Source organism: Monocercomonoides exilis (genome assembly GCF_001643675.1).
Source record: "Monocercomonoides exilis strain PA203 chromosome Unknown scaffold23-1346700, whole genome shotgun sequence".
NCBI lineage: Eukaryota > Preaxostyla > Oxymonadida > Polymastigidae > Monocercomonoides > Monocercomonoides exilis.
The window spans coordinates 82,294-107,722 of NW_027150568.1; the positions used below are offsets into that span (position 1 = coordinate 82,294).

General features: G+C 41.0%; 4 protein-coding genes across 4 annotated transcripts; 1 reads left to right on the forward strand and 3 right to left on the reverse strand.

The window, feature by feature from the left end:
- Positions 1–4,460: 4,460 nt before the first annotated feature.
- MONOS_17591 (uncharacterized protein) lies at positions 4,461–5,933 on the reverse strand (the record flags this gene model as incomplete). The annotated part of the gene is made up of 2 exons (XM_067870526.1): positions 4,461–5,434; positions 5,920–5,933. 2 exons carry the CDS (start codon positions 5,931–5,933, stop codon positions 4,933–4,935), a joined length of 516 nt encoding a protein of 171 aa, XP_067727067.1. The 3' UTR covers positions 4,461–4,932.
- Positions 5,934–7,020: 1,087 nt separating this feature from the next.
- On the reverse strand, positions 7,021–15,390 carry MONOS_3533fu16743 (uncharacterized protein; the record flags this gene model as incomplete). The annotated part of the gene is made up of 1 exon (XM_067873539.1): positions 7,021–15,390. One exon carries the CDS (start codon positions 15,388–15,390, stop codon positions 7,021–7,023), a length of 8,370 nt encoding a protein of 2,789 aa, XP_067727068.1.
- Positions 15,391–15,455: 65 nt separating this feature from the next.
- MONOS_3532 (putative endoplasmin) lies at positions 15,456–18,402 on the forward strand. Its single transcript, XM_067873538.1, has 2 exons — positions 15,456–15,540; positions 15,605–18,402. Exons 1-2 carry the CDS (start codon positions 15,485–15,487, stop codon positions 18,048–18,050), a joined length of 2,502 nt encoding a protein of 833 aa, XP_067727069.1. The 5' UTR covers positions 15,456–15,484; the 3' UTR covers positions 18,051–18,402.
- Positions 18,403–18,486: 84 nt separating this feature from the next.
- Positions 18,487–22,434, reverse strand: MONOS_3531 (putative RNA exonuclease 1; the record flags this gene model as incomplete). The annotated part of the gene is made up of 3 exons (XM_067873537.1): positions 22,213–22,434; positions 20,433–22,152; positions 18,487–20,210 (listed from the first exon to the last, which is right to left on the reverse strand). Exons 1-3 carry the CDS (start codon positions 22,411–22,413, stop codon positions 18,487–18,489), a joined length of 3,645 nt encoding a protein of 1,214 aa, XP_067727070.1. The 5' UTR covers positions 22,414–22,434.
- Positions 22,435–25,429: the final 2,995 nt, after the last annotated feature.

The following is a 25,429-nucleotide window of genomic DNA, read 5'->3' on the forward strand; positions in this document are numbered from 1 at the left end:
AAAGTGAGCAGAATATCGAAAAGATTGAATTGAACTGCTTGTTCATTTTGAGGGAACCGCAGTGCGCTTGGCATAACTATTATGCAAGATTTGTTTTTTTGAAGAGGAAAGGGAGTTGGGGGGATTGAACAATGGAGGAAGCGAGCAGAGCGAGACACTCAGCAGGCCTTATTAACAATTGAATTTGCATTTTACACGAAACGTGATGGAATTCCGTCGGCAAAGACATGACGTTGAATTAGTCTTGAAGGGGGGTTATTTTCTTGTTAATCTGTAGAATGTGTTATTTCATTTGGAATCATGGCCAGCTTCACAAGGGATTCTCTGATTTCAATCAAGTTCTATGCCAGCCGTTTATTGTCTTGTTGTCTGAATTTTTATGTGGCAAGAGGCAATTTTGGAGAACAAGAAAGCTAATTGGGTTGACAATTATCAATCCATTGGAGATGGGAAAATATTTCAGTGCCAAAAAGATGGTTTGACTTTTTTTGTTTCATTCATTTTTCTTTAAAGGTGTTTTTTGAATGAATGAAGATTGGCCACGAACAGAAATGCCATAGAAAGAAGCGTTTTTATCGTTTTTTAAACAAAAGAGCCAGGAGTTTTGAGGTTGTCTATTGTTTGGATTGCACTCAACGATGACAGTTGTGACTTCTGCCATCTATTTTGTATGATGCATAGCCTGACAATGCTTGACATGAGTTTGAAAGGGGAAAGCAGTTTGCTTGGCGCGATTGTTGAGAGTGTTTGGGAGAAGTGACTCTTTCATCAGAGCTGATGAGCTGGCTGAGCATTCACATTCAGAACACATTCAGTTTTTTTTTTTTTTCAGTTTCACAACATGACCTGGAAAAGCTGATATCTTCCCTTCCTCTACCCTTTCTTCTCCTTCTTCTTTAATTGGTTCTCCTTCATCAAGTTTCACAGTATTTTCTTTTCTTTTTCTTTCTTTGTTTCTTTCTTTCTTTCTTTCTTTGTTTCTTTCTTTTTCCAATTGTTTTCCTGCTTTTCTTCAACGCTTCATTCGTATGACAATGCTGCTGTTGATTTCTCATTCATTGTTCATCTCTCTTGAACTCGATCTCTTTCAGCCAAAATCATCGTCATTCACCTTCTTCATCACCATTTTCCAAAAACATGTTTCTCATTCAAAATTCTTCTCGACAAACCGTCAACAAATATGAAACACCCCACATCCTGATATTTCTTCACTCTTCTCCTTCTTGTTCTTCTGCCAACATCATCAACATTAACATCATCATCAAAGAAAGCATGAGAATTTCAAAACAGAATTTCTTCTTCTTCTTCTTCTTCTTCTTCTTCTTCGTCGTCGTCGTCTTCTGCATTTTGAATGTGAGTGAAAAGGGAAATATTGAAGGATGGAAGGGGAAAAGGCAAAGAAAGACATTTTCGATTGAACGTTTCAGCCAATTGCATCAATGTTGTGGATTCGTTCGCTTCGTCTTTTCTACTCATTCTCAGCCAGCCAAAGTGAAAGGGTTTATTTTTGAGGGAATGGATTGGTTTTGGATTGGGCTTTGAGAAAAAAGGGGAGTTTGGAAGAATGAGTTTTTGTTGGAAAAGATGAGGAGCTGATGGGAAAGCGAAGGGGGATTATGGAACGATGGAGAGGAAAAGAACGCTTTTGAGAGGAGATTGAGGGAGATCAGCGAGAGAAGCAGAATGAAGAAGAAAAATAGATGATGATGAATGGAGAAATATTTATTTATGTGAAGGAAAAGCAGCTGAAGAGGCGGAAAGGAAGGAAAGATGAAGAAATTTGGTTGGAGCAGAATTGAAGGATTGTTTTTGTTGAAAAGAAGATCTGCGAGTTATCTTCTGCTTTTTCTGCTTTTTCTGCTTTTTTCTGCTTCTCCATCAGCAGGCAAAAGCAGATGAAAGCGAAACGATGAAAGAGGGGAGGGGAAGAAAGAAAGAAAGGAAGAAATGGAATTAGAGAAAAGATTTGAAGAATTGCATTTGGAAAGGAAATGAGGAAAACAGATGCTCTTGCGAAAGAAAAGAGAAAAGAAATGGAGGGAAAGGCAAAGATTTATTTATTTATTTATTTTTCATTCATATTTATTTGCGCAAAAAGGGAAAGATGAAATAAAGGAAAGGAAGGAAAACAAAATGAGGGTGAAAGTTGTTTTGAGGGAAATACCTTTTGAGAAAGAAGAAAACTGAAGAAGAAAACTGAAGAAGAAAACTGAAGAAGAAAATGAAATTGCGATGAAGAAATAGAATGAAGTGGAAGAAGAGGAAAAAGAGGAGGAAGAAGATAATGGGAAATGCAAAGGCAAAAGTGAAAGAAAAAGGGAGGATTGAAATGATGACGGAAGAAGAAATGGAAGAATATCATGCTGTCAATGTCAGTTTGTTCCACTTCGACAGAAAGTGTCTTTTTTTTTTTTTATTTTTTTTTGAGATGCGAAAAGAAATGCCATTCTGTTGGGTCTTCTGCCGCAGAGGAACAGACTGGCCAAGGAGCCATTGCATCGACGCCGATGACGCCAGAAGGAAAAGGAGAAGAAGGAGGAAATGAAGGAGAAGAGTTTCAACCTCTTTTGCATTCACCTTCATGATTTCCATCATTCGCTTCTTCTTCTTCTTCTTTTTCTTTCGCATTTCGCATTTCACCTTATTCGCCGATCACATCAACACTTTCTTCAATCTCCTCTGAGACACCTTCGAGACACCTTCGAGGCACCTTCGACTTCTCCTTTTTCTTCACCTTCAGCATCGTCAGTATAGATGTCAACATCTTCTTCTTCATTTCTCTCTCTCTTTCTCTCTCTCTCTCAATCATTGAGCAGGCGCCTGCGCAGAAGGAGCTGAAGATTCCTCGTCCTCCATCAATGTGTGGAATTCAAAGTGGCCTTAGACATTTTTCATTGGAATCGGATGACAGCAGAAGAGCGAGAGAAAGAGAAAGAGAGAAAAGAGAAAGAGAAAGTGGAGTTTGGACAAAAGGAAAAGGAATGAGTGCTTCGAGCAGATGAAATGGAAGAGGTTATTGATTGTGAGGAGGTGATGATTGAGCAGCTGCTTCTTCTTCTGAATCATCAGCTGTGGAAGAAGAAGAAGGAGAAGGAGAAATGACAGTTGAGAAGGCTTTGATCAGATTGGCAAAGGAAAGGGGATTGATGGGGGAATGAAGAAGAACAAAGAGGAGCAGGAGATGAAAAGAAGGGAGAAAGGAGAGAGAAGTCTGTTCAAAGAATAAGAGAGGCAAAGAAGATGAATGGAGAGAAGCCTTGGGAGATGATGTCTGCCATTGCATCGGATACACGCATGATTCCGGAAGGGGAGGAAAGAAAAGAGAAATGGGCTGCAGCGAAAGCAGCGCGGAAACATCTGCAAAGCCACAAAAAGAGGAGAAAAAGGAATAACGACATCGGGTGACGAAGCAGGCGCGGGAGGAAGACTCTGAAGCCAAGAAGACAGACAGGGAAAGAGGTGAAGACGAGGAGAGGAGGAGAGGAGGAGAGGAGGAGAGGAGGAAGATGAGGAGATGGCAGAAAATGAGAGAGAAAAAGAACGAAAGAAACGCAGAGGATGGAGCAGGGCAGCTGAGCCAGAGCCAGCAAAGGCAGTCAGGTTGAGGCACGTGCATCGCAGTGGCAAAGCGAGAGATGGAAAGAAGGGTGCTTCATCAGCATTCTGTGATGTGCATTCAAACATGCGATGAAGAGCAACCGCCGTTCTCTGCACGAGTCCGTTCAAAATGGAAGAGAAGCCGAACAAAAGAATCAGGAAGGAGAAAGAAGAGAAGGCCAAGGAGCTGGAAGATTAATGGAGCAATGAGAAACTGAGAGAGGAAAAAGAGAAGGGAGACAAAAGTGCAGCAGTTGTCCAGCTGCACATTAAGCTGATGATGGAAGAGCATCTGCTGGCATTGTTGTTGATGAAGCAGAAGCATCCGAAACAAACAGCCCTTTCACAAACAGCCCTTTCCAACTCCTAATCCTCCTCTGCTGATGGAACATCTGGTTCAGCAAGCATTGAGGAGGAGGTGAGAAGGAAGCTGAGCTGCACAAGGAAGACACTGAGCTTCGGGAATGGAGGTGGATGAGGCATTTTGAAGGGAGGAGTGAAAGATGAGGAGAAGATGAATGAACGGCAAATAATTATTGGTGTGTCGATTGAAGTTGCGAAAAATGAATATGAGAAAATCGCTCTCAGAAAAGGAGAACAGGCTTGGCGAATTCACATATGATTGAAAAAATGAAAAAAATATTTTTCTTTAAAACTATTTGCAGGAATGGATAATGAGATCTGGAAATGGCAAAAGATAAAGGCAAATGGAGGAAGAAGAAGAGGCAGAAGAATTGCATTTGAAATTGCCACAGGGCAGAATCATTGAGCAATAAAATCGGGACAAGAAGAGAAAGAGGGAAAAGAGGAGAATGATTAAAGAAAAAGAGGAAAGCCAGATTGATTGAAGAAGAATGAGATGAAAAAGGAAGGCTTTGAATGTTGAGAGAATCTTTTTGAAGAGAGCTTGTCGACTGAGAACTTCACAAGACAAATCCTTCACGCGTTTTTTTTTTATTTTTTTCAGACGAATATCAGAGAATGTGGATGATGGCAAAGAAGAAACACAGATTGAGTTGTCAGTTGAGCACAATTGTGAATGATTTCATTGAAGAAGAAGAAGAAGAAGAAGAAGAAGAAGAAGAAGAAGAAGAAGAAGAAGAAGAAGAAGAAGAAGAAGAAATGCAAAACAAAGAGGGAATGGAATATGAGACGAAGAATTCGCATCGATGCAAAAGAAGTTTTCAGAGGCAATGCTGATGCTGCTGTTTGGGTGATGCGAATGCTCAGAGAAGGCGAATAACTTCCCAAGTCCATCCCCTGAAGCATCTTCAAATAGCAATCAAACACAAAACCCGTTTGATGGATGAAATGGAAAATGCAAACCAAGCAGAATCAAACGTTGGCATGAACTTTGTTTCTCTCAGTTGTCTCGTGAAAAACAAACATTCTCATTTGTTCTTGGTTGCTGCCTTCGCAAGCAGACATTGCAGGCAGATGTTGTGTGCACTCTCGCCAACCAGCCTCAAACACCTCAGATCCAACAGAAACACTCAGCAGCGATTCCACATGCAGAATCTGCCCTTCTTCCTCTTCTTTCTCTTCTTCCTCCATCTCCAAATCAATCGAACATCTCTTTCTGCCTTGGTCCTCATTCATGGCCAAGCCATTCATCGACATTTTCATCTGCTCCACATCTTTCCTCATCACTTCTGCACTTTCACCTGAAGTTATGCCCAAAGACACATCTGCTGCTTCTTCTTCTGCTCTTGAATTCTTCTGTTGAATGCCATCGGCTGGCGAAACTATACACACATCAGTTTCTGTTGAATGTTGCTTGCCTGCCTCATCCCCATCCTCTGCCCAAGCGCATCCACAACCAGCAGCACCCTCGCATCTTCAAATTTGCACTGATTCTCTTCGATTGTTTTTATAAACTCCCTGCATGCTGTCGGACAGCCTCCTTTCACCACATTTCTTCTTCTTCCTCCTCTGCCTCTTCTCTCTCCTCCAACACCTCCAGCGCAATCGCATCAGGCTGCAGAACCACATCCTCCATCCTCAGCCCCGCCTCCTTCAGTGACTTTTCCTCAATCTCCCCCACTTCACGCCCTGCAATCTCTCACCCCATCGCTCATCTTCAGCTTCATCACAACAGGCCTCGACTTCTGCTTAAGGGATACCTTCCTCGCCATCACAAATGGCAGCAGCGATGGGTCAAGCAGATTGTAGATCGTCGGGAATGCATTCACAACTCTCTAAGGAAAGATCCACTTGCTCACCTTCTCTATGCCCACGAACTCTGCAAGCGAAGGAAGCAGCTCTACCAACGGAACTGAAAGCATCACCAAAGGAATCGTATCGTGGGTGAATGCAACATACCCCCCGTTCATCATCTTATGCCTCTTCACAACATAACCCCTCAGTATGTGCTGTCCAGATGCCTCAGATACAACAATCCTCAATCAGCTATCGATGTTATTCATCAAACATCCTGACATTGATGGCGCTGCCACCGCAGAGGCATTCAAAGGGTGCAATTACTGATCCTGATGAGGATGATGACTGTTCATTCTCAACTGATTCCTTCTCTTCCCTTCTCTGCCTCCGGAATGGCGAAGCAGATCGGCGAGCTGCTCCAGGCGAGATTGAAGAGGAAGCTGGAGAAAAAGAAGGCGAAGAGATAAAAAAATAAAAATACTTTTCTGCACTGACAACAAGAAGCGTTTTGAGAGAGGACATTCGCATTTGGTGATTGCTTCATCAGCAGCAAAGAACACAGCATTTTCATATTGCTCAGAAAAAAAAAAAAGAATCGAGGTATTTATTCAAAAGAAATGGAAACAATTTGAGCATCTTTATTTGAATGGAAAAGGAAACAACAAAAAGGAAGGAAATAAACCTCCGCCAGAGCAATTGGCTGATTTCGAAAGCAATCGCTCAGATGAAAGCATTTCGTGATTGAGAGAAATAGTTTTTGAAAATATTTATTTTATTTTATTTTATTTTTTTGCAAATAAACAAGCTTCTTTGTCATATCAATTTCGCATTGATTGTTTTCGAAACTGTTAATTCGATTGCAAAAATTCTTGTTTTGTATTATTTTTGGTGTGTGCTGTTGATGAATTGAAAAGATATCAGCAATTGCGAAAAGAGCATTTTCCTTTCAAGAAAACTGACATACTCTTCAACTCAACAAGCTGGTGGTGTGTTTGTGCTAATTGTCACAGGAAGGGTGAATAAGAATTGTAATTGGAAGTACATATATAAATATATAATATAATATTATATAAACCACCCATCAACATCAACGAAAAAATACAATTTGCGATAAAAAACGAAAAAGATGAAACAAAAAAATTGTAAAATATATTTCGAACGAATAATAAGTTGTTGAATATTCACGCACGCAAACAATAAATGCAAAATGCATTTCAATAAAAAAGAAAGAAAGAAAATGTATTTTTTTTTAATTCCACAATCTCATTTTTCTTTAACAAGAAGCGTCTTTGAACTGCTCCCATCAGATCCATCAGATCCATCAGATCCATCGCTTTCTTTGCTCTCTTCATTTCCCTCCACACAATTCGAAAAGCATTCATAATCAACTGCATCAGAAATCGTTACTGCCACTGCCCCTGGCGGAAATCGCTGGATGAACTCCCGCTTCAACTCCATCAGCTTCGGCCGGTCTGCTGCTTCTTGGCTCAAGCACGACCTCATGCACTCAAACAACGATGACTCCCTTTCTGCTCCATTTGCAGGCCTCTCCCCATTCACAATCTTGTCTCCTGCTGTCCCTGCCTCATACTCCCCAAACGGGATCTCCAGCGTCAGGCACTCCCACAGCATCATCCCAATCGAGAATGCCACTGACTTCTTCGTTGCTCCCATCTTCTTGTTCATCAGCAGCTCTGGCGCCTTCCACCTCAAGCTTTCTAATTTGTTGTCCTCATCATCTTCAAACGCTGACGAAGGCGGAGGCGAGCCTCTTCCTTTCTTATTCGCACATGAGCAATCAGACGCAGATGTCACAATGGACGACGAAGAAAAAACAGACGACGAATCCGAATCATCGGAAGAAGAGCAGTCCGAGTGGAGGGCAATGCAGATCACCATGTGCTCTGAGAAAAGAACAATGAGCGAACTCAGATTGGAAAGAGATGAAAGAGTGTTTTCCATTTCGTCGAAGACGTGCAGCGCGAGATTAGCCACCCAGAACAGGATCTGCGCAGCTGTCTGCTCTCTTTGCTGAAGAGTGCCAATAGCCATTTCCTTCTTCTCGTTCCGCCCATGCAACAACATAAACAACGAATCTCTCAAATCCACAATCAGCTTCTCATGTGGAGACGAGCAGGCCATCGCATCCACCAGATTCGACATCGATGAGGTGGTGGGGCACAGACCCTCCGATCGAACAAATGTTGTGTCTGTGTCCGAAGTGTCTGTTGTTGAAGTTGATGAAATGGATGGTGATGGAGTTCTCTTTCTTGTCTCTTCTTCCTCAATTTCCTTTTCCTCAACCTTCTCCAGCATCCATTCTGGGATCTTGTCTGAATCTTTCCCAAGAATGTATTCTGTTGACCCACTCTCACTCAGCAAATACTCTTCAGACTCCGAATGCGCCATCTTCTTTCCACACATCCTCCTCTTTGCATTCTCTTCGTTTTTCTCCTCTACCTCTCTCTCTGCTCTTCGCCATTGCTCCTCTGGCGACATCTCCATCGTCATCATCTCAATCAGCTTCGGATCCTTTTTCACTGTGTCTTCCACAATTATCTCCAATTCTTTTGTTCTTCTCTTTTGCTTTCTCCATCGAACAACAAAAATAATAAACCCAACCAAAGCAATCAGAAACAGCACTGCAAATATAACAACAATAATCGGCCAGATCGATTTCCCTTCTTTTCCTCCTTCAACAATCTTTTCATCTCCATTTGCCTTTGTTTCACTTTTGTTCTTCAGGACAAATGAATCAGTGGACGATGGCTCATCGGTATTCCCAAACAGAATACACACCCTCACTTCTGCTTCACTTGCCACCCCTTCAATTGTCTTGGCAGGAATAGACCCATGCACCTCTTCTTCTGATATGAAACCGCTTTCGTCAAACGAATATTTCTCAACCACCTCCTCATCCCCAACTGCCGCAACGGTCTTGAACGAGAGGTTGCACGGAAGGAGAACCGATCCTATGAACACAACATCCACCTTCTCCCCTGACTTTTCAGATGATACGCTCTCCACCTTCGGGATGAAAAACGCAGATGCTCTTTCTCCTGCAATCCCTTCCAGCGTGCATCCTTCATCCAATATCCACAAAGAGGTATTGTCCTTCACTCCATCCCCTCCTTTCAAGCTCGCAACTTTCAATTTTGCTGAGTTTCCACACAGAATGTTTCTTCGTGCCGACCCATAATTCGCTATTGATGGATTGTTGTTCATGAATTCTCCTTTTTCAATCTCCACACTTCCTCCTGACAACGAAAGCCCTCCATTTTCTGAATTTGTCAGCATTGAATCCTTCATCAGCCCAGAACAATTCTGAAGATCGATCATCGACCCATTCCACCGACACACATTTTCGAATGAATCTTCGTTGGCTCCAAGCTGCTGAACACTCGCTGCTCCATCAAAAGCACATGAAGATAAGTTAACATCTGTTAAGTCTGTCAGAGCTGCAATTCTCCCCTTTTCTGAGGATGAGATGCATTTTTGGCTGGTGCAGTTCTCCAACTCCACCAACAGAGTCGAAGATGAAGAAGATGAAGAAGATGAAGAAGAAGCAGCCAAACAGCACGGACCAAGCGAATCTCTCGTTACGTTTCGATACGATGACTGCTTCAGCCGGAATGTCGAAGCGTTTGATGCCACACTCACTGCACACCCTTCTCCAAGCATCGCGTTGCAAATGGCCAAGAAATTCATCTCAACATTCGCATCTTCGCATTCAACAGAAAGCAACGATTCCTTTGAAACGCGTATATCGTCGAGTTCCACGTGGCTGCACTGGATGTTTGAATGGCCTCCTGAACCGTCTGAGCAAAACACAATCAAGCTTGCTTTGCTCTCTGCATTCTTGATTTGAACCTTCTGCAGCTGAGAGTCTTTGCAGCTCCGAAGGATGAGAGCCGATCGATCAAACATGCAGCTGGAAACAAGCACTTGCAACATGGACAGGTTTGAAAGATTGCAGAAATCAAACAACTCTCCGCAATTCACATCAGAAATGTTCAAGTCCATAAACGCGCAGTATTGTCCTCCCCCTCTTGCTGCAACACACGAAGAACTGAGATGGAGGGAAACAAAAGCGCATCTGTTGATCGACAGCCTCCCATTCTCCACAAGAATGACAGAGCAGTTCAGCCTCGTTTCAGAGCTTCCACTCCAATCTTCTTGAGCAAATGTTGTGTCTGCAATCGACAAGTTGCCATCAGCCAGCAATAACAAGCTGGAATGCGAAGAAGAAAAAGCGCTCCCAAACAAAAACGAAAGAGATTCCATTTTCACTCTCGACGAGCACGAAACAAGACTGCTCCTCTTGCTTCCGATGCTGCTGTTCAGCACAATATTCCCTCTTTCCCCTTCTGCAGACAGCGACTTCATCGAGACATCGCAAGCGCTTGCTTCCCCCGACACCGCAGCCCGTTTGTCGATCAGCAAATTGCTGTAAACAGAAGGAATGACGTGTGCCAGCGCAACATTCACCGAAATGCAAGGCCCGCTCATCCCACCACACTGCCGCGAATCAGACGCGTTGTCCGCTGTTGAAGACGCAAATATCGTCTCGCTCTGATACACAACCACAAGCAGCAGCAGATCTTGCTCGTCCGCATAGTCGGGTGCAGTGCATCCCCACATCGCAAATTCCCGAACAAACGGTGGCCTGAAGTCGAGCTCGAACAGCTCCGCCCCGATTTGAGCTTCAACATTCGCACATTTCACATACACGTCTCTTCCCCTGAAAGCTTTGTTCTCCATGAACGTCGTGTTTTTCAACAGGAAAGGAAGCAGCCCATCACTTGTAATCGAAGAACAATCCAGGAACATCGCGCCTCCTCTGCCAGTCGCCGAGCAGAAGCATCCTGAGATTGTGGAAAAACGGCACTCAAAATATCCTCCTTCGCTCAATTTCATGGCAATGCATCCGCCATTCTCGCTCAGGCTGCTTCCGCTGCTCTTGATCGACGTGTTTTGGACAAGCACGCTGGAAGGCTCGCTTCCACAGCAGCTGATGATCGACGGCTCAGAAGGAGCACTTTGGCGAAGCGAGAAAAGCGTGCAGCATTTCAGCTCAACTCTTGGACTGTCGCCTTCATTCAACATCTGTGGCTCGCCTCGCAATTCTGCCTGCGCCAGCACTGCCACAATGCTTTTGCCCATCAGCTCCATGTTGCTCATCGAAACATTCGTCCAGTCAATGCTGCTCTCATGAGAGGCTATCAGAATGTGACTTTCGGCTTTGATGGACTGGAACGAGCAGAATGACAATTCGCATGTTCCAGACAGGCAGGCAACGATGCAATAACGAATGGGGGTGTCGGAGGTGCTGGTGAAGGAGCAGCCTTGAGCGGCAAAGGAGCTGCCACCAGTGCTTATCAGCTTCGTCTGTTTCCACCCAGAGCCATCCCCGCAGCAGACCTCAATGTTCATCAAGGAGCATTTTCCATTGTTTGCAAGCACACAATCGCCTTCTTCTGGCTTTTCTGCCTGAGGCGAAATTATTGTTCCGAATGACAGAGCAGAGTGAGACTCGGCATCAGTGGAGGTCAGAACGATGTCTGAAATGTCGACTTCGCAATCCACTTGAACTTCATCAATGATCACAAAAGTGTTCATGTTTGGCTGCTCTGGCTCATCCAACGCACGAAAGTGCTTCTGCCCATACTCCATTGTTGCACATGGCTCTTCTCCACTCCCACACCGCAGGACGTCCCACCCGCTGTTCCTGCTGAGATGGATTTCTTGTGAAGCAAATTCAATCAGAAATCGGCACAGATCGAAGTCAGTTTTTGTGGAGTCGCTCCCGACGAGCAGATTTGCATCGCCTGCTGTCTCACTCACTTCAAATGCCAATGACTGTTTTGTGATCGAAACATTCAGGTCTGACGAGAAAAAGAACATGTTTTTCCCGTGTTTTGCAGAGCACTGATCGAAAGCCATCTGGCGGAAGGAGAACGCATTGGAAGCTGAGCAGTCGAAATAGACCCCTCCTCCTTTTCCACCTGCTTCACTTTCAGCACAGCATTTCGTGAATGTGGCGTTCTCCATCATGAATTGGGATTCGGCTTCGATAACAATTTTCATCGCGCCTCCCTCCATGCTCTCAGCGCCTTTGGCATTCGTGACATTCCAGTGCAAGCACTCAACATGGCTTGAAATTGAGGATGCAATTAACACAGCGCTGTTTGCATCGCCGTTGGTGATCCCTTCAAAAGAGCATTGGGAAAGAGAGACGACCCCATCACTCTTCGTACCATCGTTCAGCTGTTTGGATGTTGACGATGGAATCACACCGATGAGAGGCTGATCGCCAATGTCTGAGTTTTTCACATTCAATGAAATAGCCGTTGTTGGTGTGCTGGCTGTGCTCTCACTCACTGCGATAGGCGCATGCTGAAGATTCGCTGAACTCAACAGGCACTCGTTCATATTGAGACTTCCTCCGCTCATCTGAAACAGCCAATAGCTCATCTGGTTCAGCTCCCCCACCTGCATCTCGAACGCGCACTTTGTCAGCGACAGGCTGCTCTCAGAAGACAAGAATATCAGCGTTTCTATCTCAGAATCAAACGAAGATGGAAGCAAAAAGCGGATTAGCTCGATGGATACATTCCCTGTGGCTGTCATCGCTTTTCCAGTCAGTGTATTCAGCGATTTGGCACAAGTGATTCCAGCTTTTGAAGCGTTTGATGATCTCAAGATTAAATCTGGCTGTTTCAGTTCGCTCTCAATTATCACTGATTCAACGACAGCTATTGCCTTTGCATTTTCCTCTGCCAGCCTCCCCGTGCAATAATCAAATGATTGGCATGGATAATCCGAGAATCCGCACACCACAGTATCAGCACCATCCTCGCTTCCAACATGGATTGTGCTCCCAACTTCCTCAAAAAACAGAACCAACGGAATCGAGTGCTCACGATCATTTCCATGGAACCCGCGCAAACTGTCGAAGGAGTTATGTCCCAATGCATAAGCAAAAGGAAGCGTCTCGTTCGTGATCGATTCCTTCAGGTCTGGGGATTGAACAAACAAGTCGTTTCCATGCTTCGCTTTATTCGGCTTTTCTGAAGAAAATGAAGGAGCTGTGATGGTAAATGCTGCATCGGAGTGCTCAAGATTCAGAAAGATCCCTCCCCCGAATCCCACCTGCGAATCGAAAGGCGCCTCGCATTCTTCGAACGAACATTCCGTAATTGTTGCTGAACACGAACTTTTCAAAGAGAGGAACAGCGCCCCGCCTCCATTCCCATCCCCAGAAACAACACAATGTTCAAAAGTGCATCCATTTATTGAGGCAGTGCAGGCATCCTCAAGCCCTTCGCTCCACACTGCATTCAGGCATCCGCCATTCTGCTCGCTCTCAACATCCCAAAAAGAAGCATTGGCAAGAGAAACAGATTTGCAATCCGACAAAGCAATTGCACAGCCTTGCGAAAATGAAAACCCAGAGACATTCACAAATTCCATCATTAAAGAGCCTTCTTCAACCTGAATCAAGGATTTTGTTGAGGCCTGATTCGATTGGGCGCTTTTGGTGAAACTGCACAGCTCCAACTGAACTGAGCCAGATGAGCTGATTGTGATTGCAGATCGGTTGAACACGCAAGCAAAGGAAATCTTCTTTGCATTCAGTGAGCCATTCCCAATGGAGATCAAACATTCTGTTGATGAGGCTTCGAGGCACTTTATTGCTGATGCGTTGTTCTCTGCTCCGCTGAGAACGATGTTTCTCCAGTCGATGTCAATCACATCTTCTTCAAATTCTTCATTGGCCATAAAAACATTCTGCCCCAAATATGAATTCCATCTTGTCACTCCATATTCCACCGTTTGGCACTCCGAACCTGTTCCTCCGCATGTGTCCATATTTCTTCCAGAATTGCTGATGTGTATTTCATGTTGAGGAGCTTGCAGATATGAGTCATAAGCAACGCCTTTATCTCCGCAGTCCAATGCATATGCAATGCATTGCACGACTTTTCTTGGAGCTGTTGAAAGAGAAAAGCATTCCAATATCTGAATTGTATTTGTCAAGCTAAATCCTTTTCCAATATAAATATCTGCTGCATGTGTCGATTTATTCACTGTATTGTTTTCAAACAAGCAAAACTGAATTTTCTCTTGCTTATTAAAGATATTTTCGGAAGTGTCAAAGCCTCCTGCTCCTAATTGCGAATCTCCTTTTAATAAGTAACAATTTGACATCACGAAATCAGTCCTTGGTTCTTGAAGAAAAACTGTTCCAGCATAAATTGAAATTGCTTTGCTGTTTTTGAAGACAGAGTTGTAAATTGATCCACTTCCTCCAATATACCATGCAACACTTCCTCCAAAAGCTGCTGAACAGTTTTCAAAAGAACAGCCAATTATCAGAGAAAAATTATTTGAAAGATGAGTAAACGCTCCTCCAATTGACCATTTTCCTTTTCCGCTACAATTATTAAATAGAGAATTTACAATCTCACAATTGCTTTCATCGCTTAAAACGGCACCGCCATATCCATATTGACCATTATATGTATCGGTGCATTCTGAAAATGAGCATTTGTCAACAGTGAGCTTTGCTCCGCCTTTAACTGCAATTGCACCACCATGAACAGCGCTGCATTCGGTGAAATTGCAATCTTCGAATTTGATATCACCTTCTGAAAATGATTGTGCTTCATTCGTGAAGTTCTGATGAGAAATGGTGTTTCTCGAACGAATGAAAGAAGTGTTCGAGGAGCTGAAACCACATCCACGAGAGCCAGAGATGAGAACACCATAAATTGGACAAACACAATCGGTGACCGTGCATCCTTCGATTTTGCTCTCCTGCAAAGAATGCCTTTGTGGAGAGTTTTTGTTGCTGCTCCGAGCAGACACATTGTGGAAGCTGCAAAAAGAAGCTGAGGCAAATGACAAATCGACATCGCCAATGAACGGATTCGCAGACGAGGCACAAAACGAAGAAAAGGTGCAGCTCAAAACACGAACGCTCCCTGTCAATGGCTGTGCGGAGATTCCTGCTGAAACAAGAGATGGCTGCGCTTGCTGCGGAAAGGGACTTCGGAAAGAAATATTCGCCATTCGTATTGTTCCTCCTGCACACTCAAAAGCAGAGTCTTCTGTTTCTGTCACCACGCTTATCGTGCAGTCACTAACGTATAGCAAAGAAAATTCATTTCTCACAGATATCGCACATGTGCCATTTTGGATGATATTTATTCGCTCAACAGCCAACGACGAGTTCAGAACCTTCATCTGGCTCCAAATCAAGCTCCATTTGTACTTATCATCATTGGCAAGGCCAGCAGGAAATTTATAACAAAATGCCCTCTCTGCATCCACCGGCAATCGTTTTAAGCGTTTTTCTGTATTTCGTGGCCAGCCAGATGAATCCAAATCCTGCACCACATTAGGCTTCGCCACACTGATTGCATTTGATGTGCGCGAGGATGGTGCATTTTTGCGCTTCTCGCTTGTGTCTCCAAGGCTTCCAATGTTATTATCTTGAAAATCGTTCTTTTTGATCGCATCGGCATCGTAGCTCGCTTTTTCATTGCAGAAAATTGCGTGAAAAACTATAGAAACACAAAAAAGCGTGTAAAGTGTGGTGCATGTTTTTCGTTTGAGACGTAATATCATGATTAAAAATTTGAATATTTTATTTTGTGACATTGATCAAATCTCAATTATGTAGGTTATATATTTAGATCGCTGAAAGATCGTTTGCTTCTCAATGTTGAATTTATATTTGATTGCAACTGTTTTTTTGATCTCGTTACAAGGAGCTGAGTTTGATGTTATTATTAGTAATAACTTTTATTTGTTAACGTATTTCATATTGTTTTATTTACAGAGAAACAAAAAGCGAAGCAGCAAGCGCGGCAAACTACGAATTTACAACGGATGTGTCAAAAATGATGAAGATTCTTATTAACTCATTGTACTCAAACAAGGATATTTTTCTGCGAGAGTTGATCTCAAATGCTGCTGATGCTCTGAACAAAGTCAGATTCCAAGCGCTCACAGACAAGGACATTCTTGGAGAAGGTGACAACGCAAAACTTGATATTCGCATTATTCCAGACCCAGAAGAAAACACAATCGCTGTTGTTGATCGTGGAATTGGAATGAACGAAACAGAATTAATTCAGAACCTTGGAACGATTGCGCATTCAGGAACTCAACGTTTTCTGGACGGAGTTGAAAATGGTACTTCTGCTGTAGATCTTATTGGGCAGTTTGGTGTTGGGTTTTATTCATCGTTTTTGGTTGCTGACAAAGTTGTTGTGACTTCAAAGAGAAAAGGAGATAAACAGCATGTTTGGGTCTCAGATAATGCACAATCTTTTGAAGTTTATCCGGATACAAGCGGAACAGATTTATTCCGTGGAACAAAGGTTGTTCTTCATCTTCGTGATGAAACATATTCAGATGCAAAGAAAATTAAGGAACTTGCTTTGCATTATTCAGAATTTGTTGATTTCCCTATTTATGTTCGAATGGAAAGAGATATGAACGATCCTGAAGCTCAGAAGCGGGCTGCCAAACAGGAGGAAGAGGAGGAGGAAGATGAAGACGAAGAAAAGCCTCGCGGAGAAACTTCGTATACAACCGAAGAAGGAAAAGTTTATGATTTTGTTCACGTCAACCCGAGGAAAGCAATCTGGTTGAGAGACCCAAAGACAGTGTCTGAATCTGATTATGTGGAATTCTTCCGTTCTTTAACACGAGATTACACAGGCAATCCCCTGACCTGGACTCATTTCAGCGCTGAGGGGGATGTTGGATTCAGGTCAATTTTATACATCCCAGAAGACATGCCGCCAGTTGACACTTCTGACAATGCGAAAAACAGTGCAGTGAAGTTGTATGTGCACCGTGTGCTGATTACCGAAGAATTTGATGCGTTTATACCACGATACTTGGCGTTTGTGCGTGGTCTTGTGGATTCTGACGATCTTCAGCTGAACGTGTCTCGAGAGACCCTTCAGGAGTCAAAGACTCTTCGACAGATTGGAAAGAAAGTTGTACGGAAGATTATCCAGATGATTTCTGAGATGGCAGAGAAAGCAGAAAGTGAGGGAGATCCATCTTACGAGAAGTTCTACCGGACATATCACAGGTTCCTGAAGATGGGTGTGATGGAAGACATTCCAAACAGACGACGTTTGGCGCGTCTGCTTCGCTTCAACACGACAAAATCAGAGAAGACGCCAATTTCACTGGATGACTATTTGGAGAGAATGCGCCCTGGGCAGAGCGATTTCTTCTACATTGCAGGCGATCCTGCGACCTCGAACATCCAACAGTCGCCATTTTTGATTCCGTACAAGAAAAGAGGATTGGAAGTGCTGTTTCTGTCGGATCCAGTTGATGAGATGGTTGTGCGGGAGATGAAAGAATACGACAAGAAGTTGTTCATTTGTGTGACACAGGTAGAGAAGAAAGCTTTGACAACTGAGTCTGAATTTGAGCGCGAGAAATTGAAGCAGTGGAAGAAGAGATTTAAGCCTCTTGTGAACTTCTTCAAGGAAGCGCTTGGAGAGAAAGTTGAAAGAGTCGAAGTTTCAACTCGTCTGGCTGCTGATGCACGGACACCGTGTGTGCTGGCGCATGTTGAAGGATCAGCCTCGGCCAACATGGAAAGATACACTAGAGCACAAAACAGAGCCGATCCACGTTTTTATGTACACGAATCGCGCAAAGTGTTGGAGATTAACCCGACGAACAATCTGATCAAGAGAATGAATGTTGCTGTGCAGCAAGTTGAGGCACAGGGCATTGATGGGCCAGACTTTGATGAGGAACTGGAAGAGAGAGACGCAGCAGATGAAGAACTCGAAGGCAATCGGAAGAAGCTGGAGACGATGGCACTTCTGCTGTATGACACAGCTGTGTTTGAGTCAGGCTATATTATTGGAGATTCCAATGCATATGCAGCAAATGTGTATGATGTACTGACAAGAATGACAGGACTGCCAAATGCCCCAGTCAAATCAGATGAGCATCTGGCAAAGGAGCAAGCAAAAGATGTGGATGACGAACCAGAGAAGAAAGAGAGTGCAAAGGAAGCAGAGGGAGAAGAAGAAGAAGATGATGAGGAAGAAGAAAAGAAAGAAGATGATATTGTTGAGAGTGAGGAACAAGAAGAGCAGGAAGAGGCTCGCTTGAGAGAGGAGAGGAGACAAAAGAAGAAGAAAGAGGAAGAGGAAAAGAAGAAAGAAAAAGAAGAGAAGAAGAAAGATGACAAAAAAGAAGACAAAAAAGAAGCGAAAGAAGAAGCAAAGGAAGAACTGTGAGTTTATCACGTAATTATTTCTTCTATTCTATCTATCAGCTTTGTTTTGATTGCTAACCATTCCATCCATTCAGAATCTCTTTGCGTAAATACTCCCTGTTTTTTTGAGTTTATGTTGCTTTAATCCCTATTTTATCTTATAACATAATGCTAATATCTTCTGAGAATTCGCTTTTTTTTTTTTTTTAACTGGAAAAATCTTTTTATAAAATAGAAAAGAATATTATATATAAATGCATTAAAATATCACGATTTCTCAATGAAATTCACTTTATACAATTGTTCACAGCTTTCTTTCTTTTTGTTGTTGTTGTTATTGGGAATAAAGAAATCATAATAATAAATACACCTTTCATTTTTTGATTTTTCTGAATTGATGAATACTTTACTTTATATTTATGATAAGATGAAATGATTATTTTGTGTGAAGTGAGCATTCAAGTGCAGAGCATCAAGAATGTCCCCCTCTTCGAAAGCGACACCTCCATCTGTTGTTCAGCGTCCGCCTTCTTTTCATCTCCCGCATCTGCTTTCTCCTTCGTCTCTTCTTCTATCTTTTCCTCTTCCTTTTCCTCTTCCTTCTTCCCTTTATACTTCTGCTGCTTCTGGTTCATCTTCTGGTTCATCTTCCTCTTCTTCTGAGCATTCTGCCCTTGTTGATTCTGTGAGTTATGCAGTGACTGAATGAATGAAGGATTGGCTGGATTCGGCCCAGCAATCAGAATGAACAGCGACTGTGGCGGGAGAGTGTTGTAGAGGAGCTCAAGATAGCCATCAAGGAGCGTCTTATCCAACTCGGTGTGTGGCGCAACTGAAGAAGAAGAAGATGATGATGATGATGATGATGAAGTGGCTGATGTAGGTGGTGGAGAAGTTGAAGAAGGAGGAGGTGTATTTTGTGCTGTGTTGAATGAGAAATGTGCCGATGGATTTGTGACAGCATTCTGGTTCCATCCATCCAAATGCACAAAAATGCATTGCGGCGGGTCAGAAGCACTTTTCGTGTTCTGTGTGAGCGCATTCTGCATCGTCTTGATGGCACACGATACACAATCTTCGTCGTTCTTCAGGTTCTTCACCACTTTGAAGCTGCCCACAAACTTCTCTTCCATCCCTCTTTTCGCTGCACTTTCTGCTTTCTGCTTGTCTGCACTCGATCTGACTTCAACGATTTCACTCGCTTTGGCCATTCCTTTTGACACTTCTTCTTCCATCTGCTTCTTCCGCAGCGCCAACTTCCTCTGTGTTTTCGAGGGGTACTCAACACCATCCAAAATGTACACTTTTTTGTTCTTCTGTTTGGAGGAATTTGTTTCTCCTTCATTCGAATCTGACTTTGCATTAGATGCGCTTTCAGTCTGCTTTGAAGCTGTTTTGTCTGACGCAATTTCTTGCTTTTCTTTCTTTTCTGTAGTATTTTCTTCATTTTTCTGTTTGGCTTCTTCTTTTGCGCTTGTTGCAGCTACTCCAATGTCTTCTGCATCATCTTCATCTTTTCCTTTTTTCGCTTTATTCTTTTTCTTCCCTTCTTTGTTTTTATTTTTGCCTTGGTTCGATTCTTGTTTATTCTCCTTTGTTTGAACGGAATCTTTAACTTCTTCTTCTTTCTTCACTTTCTCCTTTTCTTTCTCTTTCTCTTTCTCTTTCGTCTTTTCAGCGCGTGTCTGTGTTTTCTTCTCCTTCAGATGCTTTTCAGCACCGAGTGCATTCACAAAGGCATCCGATGCAATCAAAGTGGTGTCGCATTCAATCGAAGCGACTTGGAACAAAGAGACAGAAGTCAGATTCTGCAGAGGAAGAGGCTTGGGCAATGGCGGAATGAAAAGCTGTGGGCAGTTGAGTGGATCAGATTGAAGTGAAGAAGAAGAAGAAAGTGAAGAAGATTGTGCAGATGCTGTATCAACCTCCATCTTCTCATCTCTCTCATTCTTTGCCTTGAACACCTCACTCCCCACCCACCTCTCTGACGTGACAGGATGTACCCACTCTTCTCTCGTGTCCTCCAACATGCCTGCGCCGCTGCTCTGCTTCAGCTGCTCTGCCTTCGCCAGCACCAGCCGCAGCGTCGCCAGCGCATCCTCTGCTGAGTCGTGCACTTCGCCCTGGATGTCGTAATGGAGGATGCTTTTCGTGAGGCTCCGGAGAGAGTTCTTGTATTGGCCTGGAAATTGATAGATTAAATAAAAAGAAAGATGGATGAAGATTGAAATATTTGAATTTTTAAATAAAAGATAATATTATTAATCACAGACTTTATTAAAAAAACTTTAAAAAATAGCAGTATTAAAATAAAATATTTATATAAGAAAATAGTTTATGCTCATAATGATGTTTTAAAAAAATTGCATAAGCAGCAAAAAGCACATTGAGAAATGAAGCAAACGTTGTTTGTGTGGATAGAGCACCGATGTGTCTATCACCAAGTCATGCACAATTCTCAGTGCTTTCAAGTCGTTCTCGACCGAATGGCCGATGAGAATGGTGGTTGGGAAGAGGAAGTTGTCCAATATCTCCCTCTGCACATCCTCTCTCCTTTTCGTCACTGGGCTCAGAATCTCCTCAGTGATCCCCGAGAACCGTGTGTGGTAGTCAACCACAGGCGCCACTGGCTTGCAGAACGAGTCGTACAAAATGGCCCCTTCAGTCGAGACGAGCGTGGCGCGGGCGAGCTCCAGGAAGCCAGTGGTGGTTGACACCATCTCACAGTCGAGCGATAGAATTGAGTGAAATGGATGAGAAGAATTTAATGAAGAAGAATTTAATGAAGAAGAAGAAGAAGAAGAAGAAGAAGAAGAAGAAGAAGAAGAAGAAGAAGAAGAAGATGATGATGATGATGATGATGATGATGATGAATTTGATTGAGACAGCAGCGCCTGTCTTCTCTTCGCATTGTGATATGCTGTGACTGAAATGTATTCTTTGGACTCTCCGTCCGAAACATGGCTTCTTTCTGGCACTTTCACCTCGCCACTCGCTTGCTTCTCCCCTTCTTTCTTTTCTCCTTCCTTTTTCTGTTCAATGCCTCCTTCTTTGCTCTCTTCTTTCTCATCAGAACTTTTCGCGTCTGCTTTTTTCTTGTGTTTATCTGCTTTTTCATTCGACTTAACCAAAATGTCAAGTGACGAACTTGTTTCTTCATCGGATTCATTTTCTTCCTCTTTCTTCTTCTTTTCTTCTCTTTCCATTCTTTCTTCTTCTTCTTCTTCTTCCTTCTCTTTCTCTTTCTCTTTCTCTTTCTCTTTCTCTTTCTCTTTCTCTTTCTCTTTCTTGTCTGATATCCTCTCTTCCACATTCCTCTCCACCCACTTCCCTTCAGCCCACTCTCCAGGATTAAACCCTTCTTCTTTCTCTTCTTGCATCTTTTTCTGCAGTGTGGCTACTTCCTGCTCCTCCGACGCTGCCTCATCTGTCGGAAGAAGAATCATTATGCGCTTTTCAGCAGCCAGCAGCGGATCAACAGTCGGATCTGGAAGGACAGCCTCTTCCATCTCTGTTCGGAGTCGTAGAAAATCTGCCTTTGCCTTCGCCTGTTCTTCATCAGAAGGCGAGATGCTTTCTTCAGGAAGATAGCACGCAACAGGAAATCCATTGTTAATCATTTCTCGCTTTGTCAACAGAAACTTTTCCATCTTCCTACGCAAGTTATCTCTCCAAGAACCAACGCTCCACCATCCTTCCTTTCTTAAAGGAGGTGGGTTGTGTAGCAATCTTGTAATGGGATCGTCAAGACACTCCCCTTGCAATGCCGCATCATTCAGCAAAGGAATAACTGGCTCAATTTGCTTTCCAGATAATGAAAAAAGATCTCTTTCAAACACTGTGGGGTTTGAAACATATCCGCTTTTTGCCAAAATTGGAAGGGAAGCCGCTATACGATGGGTCAATATTGCCCAGTTTGATGCATCTTGATTTGTAATGAAAGGATTTTGAGAAATATCACAATTTAAAATTGGAAAAGTGCTTGATGGGTAAAAAAATTCTTGAGTCAAGCAAGGAGCATCAACTATCATTATGAATTTATATCTGTTAATTAATGGAATATAGATCCAAGGGCATTGAGGCATCTCTTTCACGAGCAATGAAATTAACAAGATTTGAAGACTCTGAAACAAATATCAAACCAAGAAATGCAGCATTACAAATAGCATTAACTCAATGCAAACGTTTATTGAAAGGGCATCTCTTTCACATTCCAAAAATTCTTGAAAATTGATAGCAATGGAATCAAACTTTTGATTCTTTCGAACTTTTCGTCCTTGTAAGTTTTGCTTCAGTATATTCTCTAATTGGCAGTATTGAGTTATTAATTTTTGATTCAACATCCCAAGTTTGCGGATGGCCACTTCTCCTTTTCTCATTGCCATTGAAAAAAATTATCTACCCATAGCAAATTTTCTTAAATAATTTTTATATTTTTCATCAAGTTTCATTTTTGTAAATTAGAGTCAAGAAAAAAGGAAAGGAAATTTTTTTATAATGAAAGAATCTTTTCAGCAAGAAACTAATTATATATGCTTTGAATGAAAAATTTTTTGAGAGCCTAAATTCATTGAAAAACAATTTGAGAATGATAATGTGTGGCTAAAGTCTTGCATTAATGAAAAAAACAACCATTTGTTCCAATCTTTTTCCACAACTTAATCATGATAAATCTTTCATTCACGTGTCAAAAAAAACAAATGAAAATTTCCAAAACTGAGAAAAATAAAAAAATGAAAAGAATGGAACAAAATTCAAAAAGCTAGAATATATCGTCACACACTTGAAATTATTTTCATGTAAAAGAGGATTGTTTATTCTTTAGAATTAAATGCTCCTTTTATTACAAGGAAATGCTTTTCGAAAAAAAATATATATGATAACAAACTTGTTAAAGAGAGAAGATTTTGATATTTTTTATTTTTTTTTTATTTGGGTGATTATTTTTAAAATCATAAAAATTTTCGGTACGTTTATAACTTTGAAAATTCAACATCATTTGCCAAATAATTATTTTTTGAAAGGAAATTGTTTTTCAATCGCTTCAAAAGCTAATAGTTGATGAAAAAGAAAAACAAAGATGTTTTTGATTGGAGTCATCACTTTTCTGTGTTCATTAATAATATTTCAAAAACATAATTAAGAAACCGAAATTTTTGATCCAAAAAATTTGATTACAAAAATTATCACCGATTTATTTATTAATTTTTCTTGTTTTTTTTAATTTCACATTCTTTATTATTCAATTATCAAATTTGGTTATCTTGATACTTTCGGTTGATCATATTGTTTATTTTGGTTATTTTTTATATAAATTCTTTTTGTTAAATATTTAGATGTGGGAAAATACGGACTTTCAAGCTTTTTTTGCACAAAGCACAAAAAAATAGTTTCACTCATAACTTTGTTTCGCTTTCTCAGATTTCAAAATAAATTTGATTTTAAAATCAGAAAATAGGTATCGTTGAAATCAAAACAGAGAGTTTTGCAACATTTCACTAATGTTAAAAATAGACATATTTTTATTGTGTTTTTTTATCTCAAAAAGTCAATGAAAAGTTTTAACTTTTTCAATGAAAATGCCCGAAGTCAAATATTTTGCCCCATATGCTCTCACATTTCGCTTCAAATTCTTGTTCAATTCTTTTTCATTTCAGAATTTAACAAAAATGAACAAAACTTGAAACCCGGGTTTCATATGGGTGATTATTTTTGAAAAAAATTTTTTTCGAAGAAAAATTTGGTATGAAATTGTTGTTTTGAATTTTGTCAATGAACACAGAAAAGAAATAACTTTCACAAAAATTATCTCTGTCTTTCTTTCTTATCAAACAATGTCTTTTGATTCGATAAAATGAATAAAACATTTCAACAAATGTTTTATTTTCGAATTCATATAACTTTCTTAATTATCCACACATCGAAAAAAGTTATGATTTCAAAAATAATTACCCATATATCAGAATAAAAATTCACGCAAATTCATATTTATTCTGAAAATCGTGTTTAAAACAAAAACAGTGAAAAGAGAAAAAAAATTAAAAATTAAATTGAATAAGTTCAAAACAAACAATAATAATAATATAGGATAGTCGAATTGTGATGTTGTGGCTTTAAACGCTGGAACAAAATATTTACTGGGCAACCATCATGTCTTTGATCTGTGTGCTAAATTAAAAAAAATAATTACAATTACAATGAACATAAATTCTTCTAAAAATTTCCAATCAAAAGGTTGTTAATAATAATGAAAAAATAGTTTATTTTTTATTTTTTGTTTCAAACCTTTGTTAAGCTCGAAAAAAGATTCAGAAAGTGGCAAGTTCCAAGTATATGGACCATCGATAAAAAATATTTCTTTCATCGTACACGAAAGAAAATGCTTCAATAATAAATCTAAAATTTGCTATTTCTGTCGAAAATGCTTTGTTATAATCTATCTATTTCTTATTTTGATCTATCCCATAAGTATTTACAAACCATCTATGCTTTTTATTCTTTGATTTTTTTTAAACCTGCACATTTTATATTTTCACATGATAATTTTTGTCGTTGCAATATTTTGAGAAATACAAATAAGTAACTTTTTCACATTTTGCAATATTTTTTCGAAAGATAGTTGCACAATTGAGTTTTCTCTTTCGCACAGGTAACTTCGAGCACAAAGGAATGCTCCAACTTCAAAAATTAGTAAAAAATTATAAATCGCAAAAAGCGCACAGTTTTGTGTTAATTGAATTATTGATTGAAATGAAAAAGGCAACATCAATATTAACATTGTATTCTTTGATGATATCGAAGCTCAGTTTTATTTTGTGGCCAAAATTTTTCACAAAATTACATCCATGAAATTGTTGAATAACTTATTTATTATTTTAATTGCGAATACCTAAAAAATATAAAAAAAAAGAAAGAGATTTATTAACAGCTGTTTTTCTGCTGAACGCCTCTTCATTCTGCAGCTTTATCAGCTAAGCATCAAATCTGTGCTTTATGATGTTCCCTCTTTGGAGCAGCTTCGAAATCGATGTTGTTGGATGCACCTTACAAATACTTGACACAGAGGGATGCTAAAAGGGAGGATCGATGTCTTTTGAGAAGAAAGCAGAAGTTGGACAGCTGAAGATGAGGAATGAAGGAGCAACGAACAGTATCTGCGGAAGCTCTGAATGATGCGATGGAGAAATTAATTGGATGTGTGTTTCTGACAATAATTATAGACATTCATTGAAAGAAAAAAGTGTTTTGGCAAACAAAGAATACAAAAGAAGAAAAATGTTTATTTCAGCGAATGATCTGCGATATGGTGTGAATTTTGAATTGTTTGCGTTTGTTTGACTTTCAAAGGAAAAGGAGGGTTTTTGCATCAAAGCAATCGCAATTCGATAGATGCATTTTCTT